The sequence below is a fragment of the Dromiciops gliroides genome, chromosome 2 (assembly GCF_019393635.1).
Source record: "Dromiciops gliroides isolate mDroGli1 chromosome 2, mDroGli1.pri, whole genome shotgun sequence".
In the NCBI taxonomy this organism is placed as follows: domain Eukaryota; kingdom Metazoa; phylum Chordata; class Mammalia; order Microbiotheria; family Microbiotheriidae; genus Dromiciops; species Dromiciops gliroides.
In genome coordinates, this window is record NC_057862.1 from 385089637 (window position 1) to 385107158 (window position 17522).

General features: G+C 38.4%; 1 protein-coding gene and 1 pseudogene across 3 annotated transcripts in view; both read right to left on the reverse strand.

The window, feature by feature from the left end:
- TTLL11 (tubulin tyrosine ligase like 11) overlaps positions 1 to 17522 on the reverse strand; it is a 266874-nt gene that overhangs the window by 211057 nt on the left and 38295 nt on the right. For all 3 annotated transcript variants that reach the window (XM_043982074.1, XM_043982076.1, XM_043982075.1), the window contains exon 3: positions 11671 to 11804. In XM_043982074.1, coding sequence (XP_043838009.1) covers positions 11671 to 11804 — 134 coding nt within the window. The remainder of the gene's footprint in view (positions 1 to 11670; positions 11805 to 17522) is intronic.
- On the reverse strand, positions 3742 to 4114 carry LOC122742173 (annotated as a pseudogene).

Genomic DNA, 17522 nt, shown 5'->3' on the forward strand with positions numbered 1-17522 from the left:
CCACATCCCCTTCAACATTTGTCATTTTCCTTTTCTGTCATATTAGCAAATCTGATGTGTGAGTTGATACCTCAGAGTTGTTTTAATTTGTATTTCTCTAATTAATAATGATTTAGAGCACTTTTTCATATTACTATAGATAGCTTTGATCTCTTTTTCTGAAAACTGCCTGTTCATATCCTTCAACGATTTATCAATTGGGGAATGAGTTGTATTCTTATAAATTTGACTTAGTTCTCTACCTGTTTGAGAAATGAAACCTTTACCAGAGAAACTTGCTGTAAAATCCCCCCCACCCCCATTTTTTGCTTTCCTTCTAATCTTGCCTGCCTTGGTTTTGTTTGTGGAAAACCTTTTTAATTTAATGTAACCAAAATCATCCATTTTATGTCCTATAATGTTCTCTATTTCTTGTTTGGTCATAAATTCTTCCCATGTCCATAGATTTGGCATGTAAACTATTCCATGCTCCCCTAATGTCACCTTTTATTTCTAAATCACATGCTCATTTTGACCTTATCTTGGTTTATTGTATAAGAAGTTGGTCTATACCTAGTTCCTGCCAAGCTCTATCTTTTTAAATATTATTCTTCTAATGGTGTTATATGGGATTCACAGAAGACTATACTCTGAAAAATTGAAAATAAGTATAATCAAGATGTCAAAAAAGAGGCACATGGTAGATGAGCCAGCTGTGACACATTACAAACAAGGAATTACAAAGAAACAATGTAATGGGGTATCATCAAAGAAACTGAGTCAGAGAATTGAACTGACCTTCCCATGATTACATAATGAGTATATGTTAAGAGATCATATTCAAAACCCAGGTCTCTTCTGACTCCAAATCAAGTTCTATCCAACCTGGAAAATTTGTCTCTCTTCCAGTGCCTATCAGAGTGTTCTGCACAAAGCAGGTTCTTAATAAATCTGTAATTGGTTGATGAGAAGGGGGACAGTGTAGAAAAGAGAAGAAGATACGTGCTTAAGTAGAAAAGGGGATAAGAGAAAAAAAATGTCTGTTCCAGCAGATTTCATTACAGCCCTTTTTCTAGATTTGGATGTTTGCTTCAGTTCTCTTTCATTAGATTCCTGAGAAATAAATAGACAGCAAGGAGATTGAAAATGAAGCAGAGTTTGAACAATTTTTCCATTTCTTTGGTAGAGAGGATGGCTGACCCATTTTCATAATTTACCTCGGAAATGAATATCTGAGTCATGAATAACTCTTTCCTCGCATGAAATTTGCAGTGTCCCTCTTAGACATCTCTACTTCAATAAAGAAGATATTCAACTAAAATAAAAATCATCAGGAAATTTTAAAAACTATGGAATTGAAGAAATGAAGGATAATCTTTTACTTATGGTATAGTGGAAATTGTAGATTTGGGAGTCAGAAAACTTGGGTTCCGTTCTCAGCTCTGTCACCTATTATCTACCTCGTGACCCTGGGCAACTCCTAGGACCATACAAGCAAGCAACAGGGATCAGAGTGATATCACCTTGTCTAACCACTACCTGAAAGAGGAATCTGCTTTCAATCCTGGTGGAGAAGGAGCCCTCCAGCCTGCTGGATAAGGAGTTTGCTGCCTTCAAAAGGTGCCCGACAATGGCATGGGCCATGACTACATGCATGACAAGAAAGGATTTTCTAACACTGACTTGAAATATGCTTTCATCTAAGAATATGAGTCATTCTCCATTTGATAAATGGTCAAAAGGATATGAACAGAGTATTTAGATGAAGAAATGAAAACTATAGTCATAAAATGCTTGAAATCATTAATTAGAGAAATGCAAATGAAAACAACTTTGAGACATCATCTCACATCTATCAGATTGTCTAAAATGATAGAAGGGGAAAATGACAGATGTTGGAGGTGATGTGGAAAAATTGGGACACACATACTCTGTTAGTAGAACTGCAAACTGATCCAACTATTTTGGAGAGCAATCTGGAATTATGCCCAAAGAATTATAAAGCTGAATATACCTTGAGACCCCAAAATGCCGCTACTGGGTCTGTTTACCAAGATGATCAGGGAAAAAGAAAAAGAACATATATGTTCTAAAATATTTATAGCAGGGGCAGCTAGGTGGCGTAGTGGATAGAGCACCAGCCCTGGAGTCAGGAATACCTGAGTTCAAATCTGGCCTCAGACACTTAACACTTACTAGCTGTGTGACCCTGGGCAAGTCACTTAACCCCAATTGCCTCACTAAAAAAAAAAATATATATATATATATATATATATATTTATAGCAGCTCCCTTTGTGGTGATGAAAAACTGGAAATCGAGGGGATGACCTGCTCAATTGGAGAATGGCTAAACAATTTGTGATATAAGATTGGGATGGAATACTACTGTGCTATAAGAAATGATGAGCTGGTTGATTTTAGAAAAACATGGAAAAACTTGCATGAAATAATGAAAAGTGAAATGAGCAGAACTAAGAGAATGTTATAGACAGTTAACAACAATATTGTTTGAAGAACAACTGTGAACTACCAAGTTATTCTGAGTATTATAAACACTCAGATCAACTACAAAGGACCTATGAAGGGCAGCTAGGTGGCGCAGTGGATAGAGCACCAGTCCTGGATTCAGGAGGACCTGAGTTCAAATCCAGTATCAGACACTTGACACTTACTAGCTGTGTGACCCTAGGCAAGTCACTTAACCCTCACTGTCCCCCCAAAAAAAAAAAAAAAAAAAAAAAAAGGACCTATGAAGGAATGAAGGAAGATGTTGCCTATCTCCAGAGAAAGAACTGATAGACAAGTATGCATGGTATGGTTTAACATATATTTACTGAAAACAACAAAAACAAAAATCCACATATGTATACATCTGTGTCAGATGATGTCTTTCTCTAGTGTGGAATGGGGAAGGAGGGAAGGAGACAGTTTGGAATTTGAAATGTAACAAAAAGAAATAAATTTAACTAAAAAAAAAAAACTGCCACTCTGGAACTCCCATCCTTCGTTGGACCTACTCCTGTCTTTTGTTGTATTCCTTTCACTTCTCTGAGCCTCAGTTTCCTCATATGCCAAATAAGTATACCTGCCCTAAATACTTCAACAGGTTGTAAGGATCAAATGAAAAGATGTATTCTTTGTAACAATAAAGCTCTGCTCTCCACATCCAGAAAAAAGAACTGTGGAATCTGAATGCAGACTAAACCATGCTATTTCTACGTTTTTTTTTTTTGGTTTTGTGTTTTTTTCTTTTTAAAGATTGTTCCCTTTTGGTCCTATTCTTCTTTCACAACATAACTCATGTGAAAATATGTTTAATGTGATTGTACATATATAACCTATATCAGATTGCTTTCTGTCTTGGAGAGGAGGTAAGGAAAGAAGGGAGGGAGAAAAATTTGGAACTCCAACACATGTTGAAAACCATATTCACGTATAACTGGAAAAAAATACTATTAAGATAAAAAAAAGCAAGATATATAAATAGATGGGGGTGACAGCTAGGTGGCACAGCGGATAAAGCACTGGCCCTGGATTCAGGAGGACCTGAGTTCAAATCTGACCCCAAACACTTGACACTTACTAGCTGTGTGACCCTGGGCAAGTCACTTAACCCTCATTGTCCCACCAAAAAAAAAAAAAAAGAGTACGATTTTTGGTTTTTGGAATTTTTTGCCAAAAATAAAACACTTTATTAGGAAATATTAGGAAACCGTGTGCAGGAGAAGGTGGGGGGCGGGGGGGCAGCTGGGCACTGGTCACTATATCCAGCAGTGGCCGCAGTGCTGGACCGTACACATGTAGTAAAGCCTCATGACGTCCTCGGCTTGTGCACTGTGGGACTAGAAGAATACGGCCTCCTTGTGGCCACACATCTGGCACGGGTGGTCCTCAGTCCTGGGCAGGGTAGGGTCCTGAGACACGTCTGCGGTGATCTGGGTCAGCTTCCAACTCGTGTGTGATCTTGTTCCCATAGATGCAGCTGTTGTCAGCCTCCTGCTGGTACTCACAGTTGTGATACTCATAGAGAAGGATGCGGTTCTCCTTGTCCTCCTTGGAGTAGAGTATGTTGTTACACTCCTGGCAGAAGTGGATTCCCACAAAACCCGGCTTGTACGTCCCATTGGGCTCCATGGCGATCAAGAATATGTTTTTAAGGGCAAACTTGTATACTAGTTCTTTTAAAAAAAAATAGCTTTCATCAAACAAATCTGACCCTGGAGATATAGATGTTCATGTGAAAAAAAAAAATCTGAGAATTTCAATGGACTACAAATTCAGTATGAGCTCAAAATCAATTTGACATGACAGACACACACACACATATACATACACACAATAATGTAACCTCAGGCTTCACTGATAGTAATATGGTGTTCAGAATGACAAAAAGTAATATTCCTACTATCTGACCTAATCAAACTCCATCTGGAATACTGTGTCCCATTCGGGATGCCATATTTTAAGAGGGACGTTGACAAATGGGAAATGTACAAAGAAAGAAGACCACACTTGAGAGGGGATTAGAAATCATGCCAGATGAAGGTCAGTTGAGGAAACTGAATATGTTTAGCCTGGAAAATAAAAACCTTAATGGGAACATGATCTCTGACTATAAATATCCAGAAGGTTGTCATGTGCTTGCTCAGCCCCCGAGAAGAGAATTAGGATTAAAGAATAAAAGGGAAGCTGTCCCCTATAGACGAAAGGGATATGGATTTGGAATAAAGAAATCTGAGTTCGAATTCTAACCCAGACATTTATGTTACTTGTGTTTCTTTGGATAAACCATTTAACTCCTCTTAGCTTCCTCTGAAATGAAGGGGTTGGACCAGATGACCTCTAAGGTCCCTTTCATTTCTCTATCCTATGAGCCTATTCTCCTTTAAGTTACAGGGAGGTGGGTATTGGCTCAACATATAGAAAAGAATCTCCTAACAATCAGAGGTCTCTAACAATGGAATAGGCTATTTTACTGGGTAGTTTTACTAGGTAGCTTTAAGCAGACACTGAATGACCATTTGTCAAGGATGTCAATTAGTCAAGGAATCTGTCGATTCCTGCTTCAGATTAGTGTCGAACAAGGCAGACTGTGAGGGCCCTTCTAGCTCAGCCTGAGATTGTCTAGTTCTACAGTCAGGGAATGATTTTCCTGTCTTGTGCTCAGATGCAGGCTCAGCAACTCCCCCACAGAAGAGATTTCTACATTACACAGTGAAGGACTTGGGGAGATTTCATCTGCCCAGAGGTTCCCACAGTCTTTTCTTGAAGTACAACTGCTCTACGCAGGCAGAGCTTTGTTTCAGCCTTCATTATCTGCAACTTCACCAGCCTCAGGCATCGCTGATCCAGGCATTAAGGATGAAGATGATTGATTACATGCGGACCCTTGTGCAAATAAACCGTGGCAGTGGAAATTTTTGCCAGCATAGATTTAACTTTGGTATGAGGCTCTCTGGAATAAGTTACAAACAAAAGACAAACATCCCCAAATTATGAAATGTCTAGAGCTGGAGGGACCTTTGGAAAAAACAATGTTAAAGGTGAAAGGGAACTTAGATCACAAGAATGTTAGAATAGAGAATATTAGAGCTGGAAGCACCTTGCAAATCATCTATTCGAACCTGCTCATTTGTAGGGGGAGGGGAGGAAGGAAATCAGGGTTAAGTGACTTACTCAGGGTCACACAGCTAGTAAGTGTCTGAGGCTGGATTTTAACTCAGGTCCTCCTGACTCCAATGCCAGTGGTCTATCCACTTCAGCACCTAGCTGTCCCCAATTTGTTCATTTTGATAGATAAGTAAACTGAGGCCAAGAAAGGGGGAAAAGACTTGCCCGTGGTCACATAGCTTATTATTGGAAGAGAGAGGACTAAAGTGCAGATCTCTGTATTCCCGCCCCAGTGCTCACTCTACTTTAAAAATCTGCTTCATAGAACTCTTTTTCTAAAAGGAACATTTGAAGAAATTATCTCCCCTTCTTCCCCCGTTCCCTGTTGCTAACTAGAAGTAAATACTCCTCCCAAGGATCTCTTATAGTACTTATTTTGTACCTCTTTTATGCACCAAAATTCTTGTGTCTTACTTTTCTCCACTATCCAAATATAAGATCTGTAAAGAGAGGGAGCATGTCTGATTCTTCTCTCTATCCTACACAACACCATGAACACATTAGGTAACGAATAATGATTGGATAAAATTGTTCATTGAACTGAACAAACTCTAGTGGGTTTCTGAACAAAGAACTGGCTTTTCAAGTTTCAGATATCATTTTCTACTAAACATATTGAGCTAAGCAAAAGCTCTATGTACAGTGTGATATATCTATGCAGGAGGTGAAGTTCTATTTCTGGAAGTACAGGAAACAAAATCCAAAACAGATGGAAAGATGAAGCTATAGCTCTTGCAGTATATTCATTGGTAGCTCTGGATTAAACCACTTCATATTTGTAGTCCCTTAAGTCTACACTGTTAATCTTTTATTCTCCTCATTATATACCTAGGTCAGGAGCAACCTTAAGAACATTCCATTCAAACTCTCTTATTTTATACAGAAAGATACTTAGACCCAGAGAAGCAAGTGACTTGCCCAAGATTCCAGAAGTCACAGGTCATGCCTAGTGATTAAGGGGTAGAGCAGCCAGCACCAGAACCAAGCTTTTCAACTCCTAGTCCAGAGCTTTTTCTTGTAAATCACATTGCCTCTTCTCAAGACAAACTATTTCAAACACAAACTCTTTCACCATAATATATACTGTTTTGATAACAAAAACTGTACTTTTCTCAAATACCCAGATGGAAGACCATATGTAAAATCAATGCCAAAGATTTTTTTTTATTGGCCATCTGCTAAAATTTCATCTTCACAAAATTTTCCACTGAGAATGCTCCGTGTTTATCCTTGGTGCCACCTGCTGATCACATGTGGATAGCACTTTTTCAAACTGATATCAGGAGATTGTGAATTTCTCATTTCCTTTCCCCAAAATAAATGTAATACCAATTCCTTGTAAGAGAGGGTAACATCAAATTTTAAAATATTATAAGACTTCAAAATATCCCATAGTCTTTAACAAAAATCATACAATTGAAACCTGTGCATCATTTTGAATTTACTCTTAACACGAACAAGTGGTAGACCTGTGATTTCACTGATACAGGGAACTTCCTGGTGAGGAAACTCCCTCAGATAGTCAGAGAATTACCTAGTACACTGAAAGATTGAGTGACTTTCCCAGTCATACAGCCAAAATGTGTCAGAGGTAGGACTTGAACCCAGATCATTCTGGTTCCAAAACTGGCTCTACCTACTATGTCATGCCACCTCACCCTCAAGAGCTTCACTAAATTGTTCCAAATCACGCATGACATGCACTGTTTGTAGGTACATTTGAAAGATATTTTTCTTCTTAGAATTACATAGCATATTAGAAGTCAAGTCAAATCAACACACATTTGTTAAACACTTACTGTATGTACAGGCACTGTGCTAAGCACTGGAAATACAAATACAAGGAGAAAGACAGGCCCTGCCCTCAAGGAGCTTACATTTCAATTGGTGATGACAGCACATAAAAAGAAGGTGAAAAGGGGGCAGGATTGGAAGCTTAGAAAAAACCTTAGTCAAGGTCTTAGTCAAGTCAAAAGACCTTAGTCATGTCATCTAGTCAAACTTCCTTACTAAACTAATGAGGAACCTGAATCCAGAGAACTTTCCTAAAATCACATAGCAAGGAATTGGGAGAGCTAGAATTAGAACCTAGGTCCACTGAGCTGAATCCCCAGGCTCTTGCCTCTATACTAAGTTGCTACCACGAAAATGCCATCCCCAAAGCAATAATACTCCTAAAGTTATAAGGGTCTTTAGAGATTAGGTAAGTGTTTAAAAGTCTCATTACATTGAGGAGGACTAAGGCTTGTTCTATGTAGCCCTATAGGGGAGAACTAGAAGTCCTAGGTGGCAATCACAGGGAGACAGATTTTTGTTCCATGGAAAGAAAACTTCCTAACTGGAGCAGTTAAAATATGGAATGAGCTATAACTTGGTAGGTAGTGAGTTCTCCATCCCTGAAAGTCTTCAAATATAGGCTAATTACCAGTTAGCTCATTTAGAGTTTTTGACTGCTCTTTCCATTACACAAATGTAAAACTATGACAGTAACTTCCAGACTTCTTGATATAAAATTCATTTTAATATAATAATTCAACAAACATTTATGAAACACTTACTATATGCAAGAACCTGAAGTGAATTCTGAGGATGAAAACTAACCTAGTCTTTGACCTCAAGGAATTTAACACAAATAAATAAAAGGATATAAAAGAATGTGATAGAGACAACAGAGTGGTTTAAGCAAAATGCTTGAGGAATCCCATCTACTGGAAAGGAGTTAAGTAATACTTTGTGGAGAAAGTGGCACCTAATCTATGCTCTTTTAAAAAAAAAATGAGTTCAACAAGTGGAGATGAAGGAGGGAAGGTAGGGAAGAAGGTTCATTCCAGGTATGGAGGTGGGAGAGGGGTGGATAAGATCAAGCAATAAGCAGTAAGTAGCATTCCAGTTTGGCTGCAGCACAAAGTATTTAATACTTATCATGAGAATGTCATTTGGAGAGACCTAGGTTTATATCCTTTCCTGAATCTTCGTCACTCCTGCTAACCATGGGTGTCCCCAAGGCCCTGTCATGGACCCTCTTCTCTTGTCCCTTTCTATTACATCACTTGGTGATCTCAACAATTCCCATGGATTCAATGATCATCTCTATGGAGTGAATGCTAAGATCAATTCATCCAGTCCTAACTTCTCTCCTGATCTCCAGTCACATATCTCTGTCTATTACACATCATGAAATGGATGACTCATAGGCATCTTAAACTCAACATGTCTAAAATTAAACTCCTCTTTCTTTCCAAACCCCTTGCCCTCTTCCTAACTTTCTTATTACTGTTGAATATACCAGCATCCTCCTAGTCATCCAGGCTCAAAACGTAGGTGTCATCCTCAACCCCTCAACTCATCCCTCCCATTCCCAATTAATTAAGTTTTGTCATTTCATAACAGCTAATATATACACACATATATACATAAATATATCTCTATTATTCTATTTTTCTATCTATCTATCTATCTATCTATCTATCTCCTTCTCTCCTCTGCCTAGTTGGTTCCCTTCTTCAAATATCTCACTACACCAGTCTAGCTATCAAATTGATCTTCCTAAATTGTAGATCTGACCATGACACCATCCTCACCCCAGCCCCCTTAATCAATTCTAGTAGCTCCCTAATGCCTCCAGGATCAAATATTAAATGCTGTTTGGCTTTAAAAGCCCTTCATAACCCTGCTTCCTACTTTTTCAGTATAATATCTGACTATAAACATATGAATACACACACACACACACACACACACCCGTACACCGGCCTATTTGTTGTTCCTTGAGAAGACATACTCTCTCCTATCTCCAGGCATTTTCATTGGCTGTCTCCCAGCTCTGGAATCCTTTTTCTTCCTATCTCCTCCTCCTGGCTTCCCTAGCTTGCTTCAAGTCTCAGATAAAATTCCATCTTCTACAAGAAACCTTTTCCAGCATTCAATTTTAGAACCTTCCCTCTAAGATTTACCTCCAATTTACCCTGCATATATCTTCTTTGTATGTAATTGCTTGCATGTTGTCTCTTTCATTAGACTGTAAGCTCCTTGAGAGCAGGGATTGGGTTTTGCCCTTTTTGGTATCCCTAGCACATAGAGTGCCTGGCACATAGTAGGTGCTTCATAAATGCTTGATAACTTGATACTAGCTGTGACATTAGCTCGGTCTGTTGTGAGAAATATGCAAAATTTACACAGTTAAAGCTAAGACTTTTCTACTAGGTCAATAGAAAAAATCACGCAGACAAGAATGTACTGAGCCCTGATACCATCAAGGCACTAAGTGGTACCAAAGGGCCAAGCAAGCAGGAGAAGGAAGTCGAATATTTCCATGGAAAAGCCACAGAATTACTGGCACAGTGAAAAGCTTTCCTATGACATTTAACATTTCTAGGCCAACTTCAGTTTCAACGTTGAATAGGTAATGATTTTATCAAATTTTTTGAATAATTCAACACAGAAAGGAAATATTGGTTATGCACACATAAAGACAGAACAAGAGGGAAAAACATATATGGCAATATCTTAGAAACTAATGCATGCACGACATAAATCACCATTAAAAGACTAACCAAAATGGCACAGATCTACAGAACTTTAGCAATACATGAGATCTTAAAGCAGAGGATGTTAGAACTTAGAATACCAAAGCTTACGAGGTAGGTAGTTCAAGTATTATCCCCATTTCACAGATGGGAAAACTGATACATTTTGAACACAGAAGTTGGGACTTAGAAATCCAGAGCTACAAGGGACCTTCAGACATTAAAACATGGAATATTAAAACACATCAAAGCTGGAAACAACCTTAGAGTATGGAATTTTAGAACACAATCATAGAATGGCAAAACTACAAGGGACCTTACAACTTATAATGCTAGAACACAGAATCCTAGAACTTCAAAGATGGAAAGGACCTTAGGGAGCATTGACTTCAAATCCCTCATCTCACCGATGAAAGAATTGAGACCCATTCAGTGGCCATGCCAGGAGGAGGCCTTAGATCCAATACCCCTTGCACTACAGCCTGCTATTTCCCAAATTGAATAATTTCTCCTTGGAACCGCTCCCAGAAGCGGCTCCCTGCCTTGCCTTAAGCAGGAAGGGGTCATTGAGGGCATCTAATCTACTCTTCCATTCTACAGATAAGATGACTCCGGCTCAGAAGAATTCAATTATTTGATCAAGGTTTATGACAGAGCCAGGATCTGAATGCAGGTTATTTGCCTCCACCCTCCCTTTTCAACCCTAAGACTATGTTATATATGGAGGAACAGTATGGTGAGCAGTGCAATGGAGTTAGCAGACATGGATTTGACTGTTTATTTTGATTACTTTGACCTTTGGAAATTCATCAAACTTCTTTGGGAATCAGTTCTCCCATCTGTAAAATAGTGATAATACCTGAAATAACTACCTCACAAGACTATCATGAAGAAAAGTTCTTTGTAAACTATGAAACCCTACAGAGGAATAAATAGTTGTTTGTAATGATAATAACCCAGACTGGCACTTATATATCTCTTCAAAATCTGCAAAATACTTTATATCCACTACTCACTTGAACCTCAGCAACTCTGTTAGGTACTACCAATATCCCCAGTCTTACAAATGAAGAAACTGAAGCTCAGAGATGTTAAAAGACATATCTATGTCACACAGCTGCTAAGCATTGGAGGTGAAATTTGAACCCTAGTCTAATTAATGACAAGCTCAGTGCTCATGTATAAATTTGTGTGGTATTTGCCTGCATTCATGCCTTAGCCCCATTACTAGAGTAGAAGCTTCTTGAGGGTATAGACCAGGTCTTATTTATTCTTATATCTTCCCCCTAGCTCCCAGCACAATGCATCTCACATATGTATATATACATACATAGTATATACTAAATAAATGTGTATTGGATGAATTGTCTATTTGTTGAATTAATATTTGCAAAAATGGTTTTAGATGACTAACTCATATTAATAACTGTGACCAAGATTGTCACAGATATGGGTCATGACTCAACTCTAGAATGTCCTCAGAATGGGATCTACCTGAGCAACAAAGAGTTGGAATTCATCAGGCAAAATCCATGAGCGAGGATAGAAGTTGTACTCCTCAGGAAAGAGATCTTGCATGATTCTCACGGCTCGGCTCAGAGTAATTTTCCGCACCATTTCTGTCATGCCTGGTAGGAAAAGAAAGGAGGAAAAAGAACATTGGAAAAGTAGCACTGTGGGGATTCAGGGATATCACAAAATCTTAGACTTGAGAACATAGAATATCAAAAATACAATCTAAAGTTTTGTGTATGGCAGTGTTCTGAGACTTACCCTATAAAGTTCACCACCCAACATAATATTTTTTTCAAGTAGAATTAAGAAAATATTGAATTTGGGGCAGCTAGGTGGCACAGTGGATAAAGCACCGGCCCTGGATTCAGGAGGACCTGAGTTCAAATCTGACCTCAGACACTTGACACTTACTAGCTGTGTGACTCTGGGCAAGTCACTTAACCCTCATTGCCCCGCAAGAAAGAAAGAAAGAAAGAAAGAAAGAAAGAAAGAAAGAAAGAAAGAAAGAAAGAAAGAAAGAAAGAAAGAAAGGAAGGAAGGAAGGAAGGAAGGAAGGAAGGAAGGAAGGAAGGAAGGAAGGAAGGAAGGAAGGAAGGAAGGAAGGAAGGAAGGAAGGAAGGAAGGAAGGAAGGAAGGAAGGAAGGAAGGAAGGAAGGAAGGAAGGAAGGAAGGAAGGAAGGAAGGAAGGAAAAGAAAAAAAGAAAATACTGAATTTGATGATGGCTTAATTTACAAAGGCCAAACATCATGAAAAACTAAAAAGAATAAGAGTATCTTCCTCGCCCCATAACAATAAATGGCTAGTGTTAAAGCAAGAATTTACTTAGCTTTGTTATCACCCAACCACTAGAACTGAGGGTTTCATTTTATTTAATTCAGAAAGTATTTATTAATCACCTACCCTGTGCCAGGCACCACACTAAACACTGGGGATACAAAGACAAAAAATAAAATAGTCGCTGTCCTCAAGGAATTTGAATTCTACTGGAAATAAGATGAATATAGAAAAAAAATAAAATAAAATGTATACAAAGTAATTTTTGTATGGAGGGTTCTAGAAGCTGGTGGGCTCAAGATGGTCCTCGAGTAGGATATGGCACTCGAGTTGAGCTTTGCAGGAAGCCAGGAGTGCTAAGCTACAGACATAAGGAGGGAGAGTATTCCAGGCAAAGGCGCAAAGACAGGCAATGGAACAATGTTAATGCCAAACAGTCTTAATTTGACTGGAATATACAAAATAACGTGCACCAAGCCTGGAAAGGTAGACTGGCACAAGGATGCAAAGGGTTTGGAAAGCCAAATAAAGGACCTTAATATTTTATCCTAGGAGCAAAATGAAAGCCCTAAAGTTTCTTTAATGACATGGTCAGATCTGTGCTTTGAGAATATCAATTTGGCAGCTGTATGGAGAATGGACTGGTAAGAAAAGAGACTGGAAGCAGGGATACCAATTAGGAGACTATTGGCATTAGTCCAGGCAAGACATAACAAGGGTCTGTGCTAGGGTAATAACTGTATGTATGGATAAAATGGGGTGGATAAAGAGATATGTTGTGTAGGTAGAGTCAACAAAACTTGACCATTGAGGGATGAAGGCAGAATGAAGAGCTGAGGGTAATTCCAAGGTTACAAATCTGGGAGACCAGAAGGATGTGGGTGCCCTTAACAGAAACAGAGAAATTTTGAAGAGGGGAGAGTTTGAAGGAAGAGAAAATGAGTTGTTTGGATATGTTGAGTTCAAAATGCCTATGGGACATCGACATGGAGAGGAAGAAATGAAAATGCACTTGTTATGTGCTTAGTATATATAATGTGAAAATGTTATGCTGCGTTAGGGATATAAATAGCTCCCAAGGAGCCAACACTAATTGAGGAAGAGGAAGGGCTTGGAGGTCCTAAAAGTTCAATGATAGAGTGAATGGCAAGGCCCAGAAGTCTTTAGGGCACATGAATACCCCACCACTACCACTAGGGATGGGAACATAGAAGGAAGCAGCCCACCACCACAGGTAAAGGGAGAGTGCACCTAAGAGTCAGATTTCTTAAATTATCTATCCTGTAATATGTTCTCCCTGAGCTCCTAAAATCTACTCCTCCCTTCCCCACATCTCTACCCACTGAAATCTTACCCATTCTTCAAAGTTTTCAAATACCATATCCTCCAAGAAATCTCCCCTGATCTCTCTGTTAGAAATGCTCTTTCCGTCTTTGAAGCTCAAGTAACACTCTTGTGCACGTAGCATGCCCCATTATTATACTTTTGGAGTCTATGTCCAATCTCCCTTAATAGACTGTAGACTAGGGCTTATAGGATGGTTGGAACTGTGATTTACTCATCTTTGTGAATATCTTCTCCAATGCTTAGGACAGTGCTTTTCACACAGCTGACACTTAATAAACAGCCATCTAATTGACCTGAGTTGAGAGTAATAACTCTAACATTCTATCTATAGCATATAGATATTTAAGTAACTTTTGCATTTATCACATTTCCTTAGTACTAGAAATACTAAAAAGGATAGGATAAACCAACACCAACCCATTCTGAATAATTCTATCTTGTACCTTGGACAGAATATGGAAAAAATATTTAGGACAAAATGTGAGACCAAAAAGAACCTTAAAGATTTTGAGAATTAAGTACGTAAGACACTGGAATGTATTTACCCTAACAATTTTTTTAAATGAAATTACAGGGGTAGATAGGTGGGGCAGTGGATAAAGCACAGGCCCTGGATTCAGGAGGACCTGAGTTCAAATCCAGACTCAGACACTTGACACTTTCTAGTTGTGTAACCCTGGACAAGTCACTTAACCCTCATTGCCCTGCCAAAAAAAAGTTAAATTTCAAATGCTTAAAAATTTAAAAATAGTTAAATTTCAAATACGTCAAAAGCTTAGTGAGTCAGAATTATCCTAAATTCCAAATAAATGGAATCTAGATTCATATAGTTTGCCTAAACTTATTAGACATGGAAGAAACATATAGTGTTTTGTTTTTGTTTTTTGTTTTTGCAGGGCAATGAGGGTTAAGTGACTTGCCCAGGGTCACACAGCTAGTTAAATGTCAAGTGTCTGAGGCTGGATTTGAACTCAGGTCCTCCTGAATCCAAGGCCAGTGCTTTATCCACTGCACCACCTAGCTGCCCCCAGAAACATATAGTGTTAAAATAACAGTCATAAGGACTAGACATGTGAATTCATTTTTATAGGGCATCTTCTAAGAGAGGAAACTCTCTCTACTAAAGATTCTTTGCAACTTATTCTCTTAGAAAGTTACCCAGAGCATTTAGATATTAAATGACTTGTCCAGGCCCATTTAGCTTTTATATACCAAAGGTGGGATGTGAACCTTGATTGACTTCATTTTGATGTTAGTCTTCTAGCAATTGTGCCAAATTGCCTCTATAGAAATAACTTACATTGATATAACACTTTAAGACCTACAGGGTGACATATCAATTATCTCAATCAATCCCTATAACAACCCTGTGAGATAAGTATACAAGATATCATTATTCCTATTTTATGAATGAGGAAATTAAGTCTCAGAGAGTTTAAGTGACTGTCTATCACTGCAAAATTACTAAATGGAGGATGTGGTACTTGAACCCAAGTCTCTCTCTCTTGATTCCAAATTTGGCATTCTTTCCATTACAATATGCTGCCATGTTGGAAATATGAACAATTCCTTAGAATACAAATCAGAAGTTTAGTGCTGGAAGTGAAATCATAGAGATCATGGATTCCAACCATTTCTTTTTATAGATGAGGAAACTAAGGTCCATAGAGCTGAAATTATTTGCCCAAAGTCACACAAGTTTCTAGGCCCTGGGAGCAAAAAGTGAATTAAGAAGATAAAGTTTTTAGCAGATGGCTCTTGACACACAGCATAATAAATCAAAACAATAAATCTGAAGAACAGAGCTTAGAGTTGTCAATATTTCAGTTCTTAGCTCTTGTTTAGAAGGCTGTCAGAAAGGATTAAGTAAGAAATCGAGAAGCTTAAAAAAGTCGGGTGGCTATAATAAGCTGAACTCTAACATGAATTCTTCAATAATAGAGATAACTCACTGAGGACACTACTCTGAGATTTTATAAGAGACTAGAGTCCAGTCCAATGGACAACTACTTCCTATCCCTCCCAATTAAAACAGAAGTTTCAAGAAGAACAAATAAACAGGCTTGGAAGCTAAACAGTAGGTACTGTTAAGAGTGAATTAATTTTTTGAAAAAAGAGTGAATTAAACAAAATTAAAGTTTTCTGGGCTAGTTTATCCAGTTAAACCACTTTTCTGGTTTAATTTATGATTTCTAACTTGATATTCTGTTAAAAATATCAAAATCCTTTTTGATTAGAAGCAATATAACAGGGACCTAGCATTATACCATGGGTAGAAGAGATATAGAATCTGAATGCTAGGGTTGGGAGGGAACTCAGCATAGCCCAAGTTCCTCAATTTACAAATGACAAAACTGAGGCTCAGAGAGGCTGTGGTCTTTCTAGTTGGAATCAAATCAAAATTCAATTCAACAAAAAAATTTATAATAATGAAAACAATAAATGATAATTGACAGCATTCATATAGTACTTTAAGGTTCACAAAGCACTTTATAGACATTCTCTTATTTGATCTTCACAACCAGTTATTATTCCTGTTTTACAGATGAGAGAAATGAGGCTTGAAAAAAATTGAACGATTCTCCATATTCACATAGCTAGTAAATGTTGGAGGAAGAATTCAAACCTGAGTCCCTCTCATAACTAGTCCAGCACTCTTCCATGTCTCATAAGTTTAGGTAAACCTTATTAATTTCATACTCCATTTATTTGGAATTTAGGATAATTCTGACTTGCTAAGCTTTTGAAGCATTTGAAATTTAACTCTTTTAAACATTATTAGGCCAAATACATCCCAGTGTCATACGTACTTACCTCTCAAAATCTTTAAGGTTCTTTTTGAACACACATTTTGTCCACAATATTTTTTCCATATTCTGTCCAAGGTACAGGATACTATTCTTCCACTCTAAATAATTCCCTAGCCCACTCACCAGAGCAGCTGTTCCACATATCTTCTCTTCTTAAGTTTCTCACACCTTTCCCTCCTCTAGCCCCTTAGTTGGACCTTGCCTTCCCATGCTCTAGGCTGAAGATTTCACCTCATGCTTTACTGAAAAAAAAATTAGGTCAAATGAAAGTGCTGTTCTCCCCTCCTCCTCATCTCCCATTATTCTGACACCTCTCTTCTCACTATCTCCTATAAAGGATAATCTTTGAGAATTATCCCTTCTCTTCACCAAACCCAGTCTCCTACAAGTATCCTTGATTCCTCTCTGCTCCATTTTTTCTAGCAGATTGCCTCCTCTTATCATCCTCTCTGTCTATCTCTCTGTCTCTGTCTCTGTCTCTCTCTGTCTCTGTCTCTCTCTCTGTCTCTGTCTCTGTCTCTGTCTCTCTCTCTGGTTCTCTCTCTGGTTCTCTCTCTGGTTCTCTCTCTGTCTCTCTCTGTCTCTCTCTCTGTCTCTCTCTGTGTCTCTCTCTGGTTCTCTCTGTGTCTCTCTCTGGTTCTCTCTCTGTCTGTGTCTCTCTCTCTCTCTCTCTGTGTCTCTCTCTGGCTCTCTTTCTGTCTCTGTCTCTCTCTCTGTCTCTCTCTCTCTACTGGTTCCTTCTCTTCCTCCTACCAATACACTCATATTTCCCCATCACTAAAAAACCTCATTAGATCCTACCATGGCCTCCAACTATTGTCCTCTTATCTCTCCTTCCCCTTCTCAGCTGAAGTCACAAAAGAGCCATCTAGAATTGGTTCCTCCAATTCCTTTCCCCT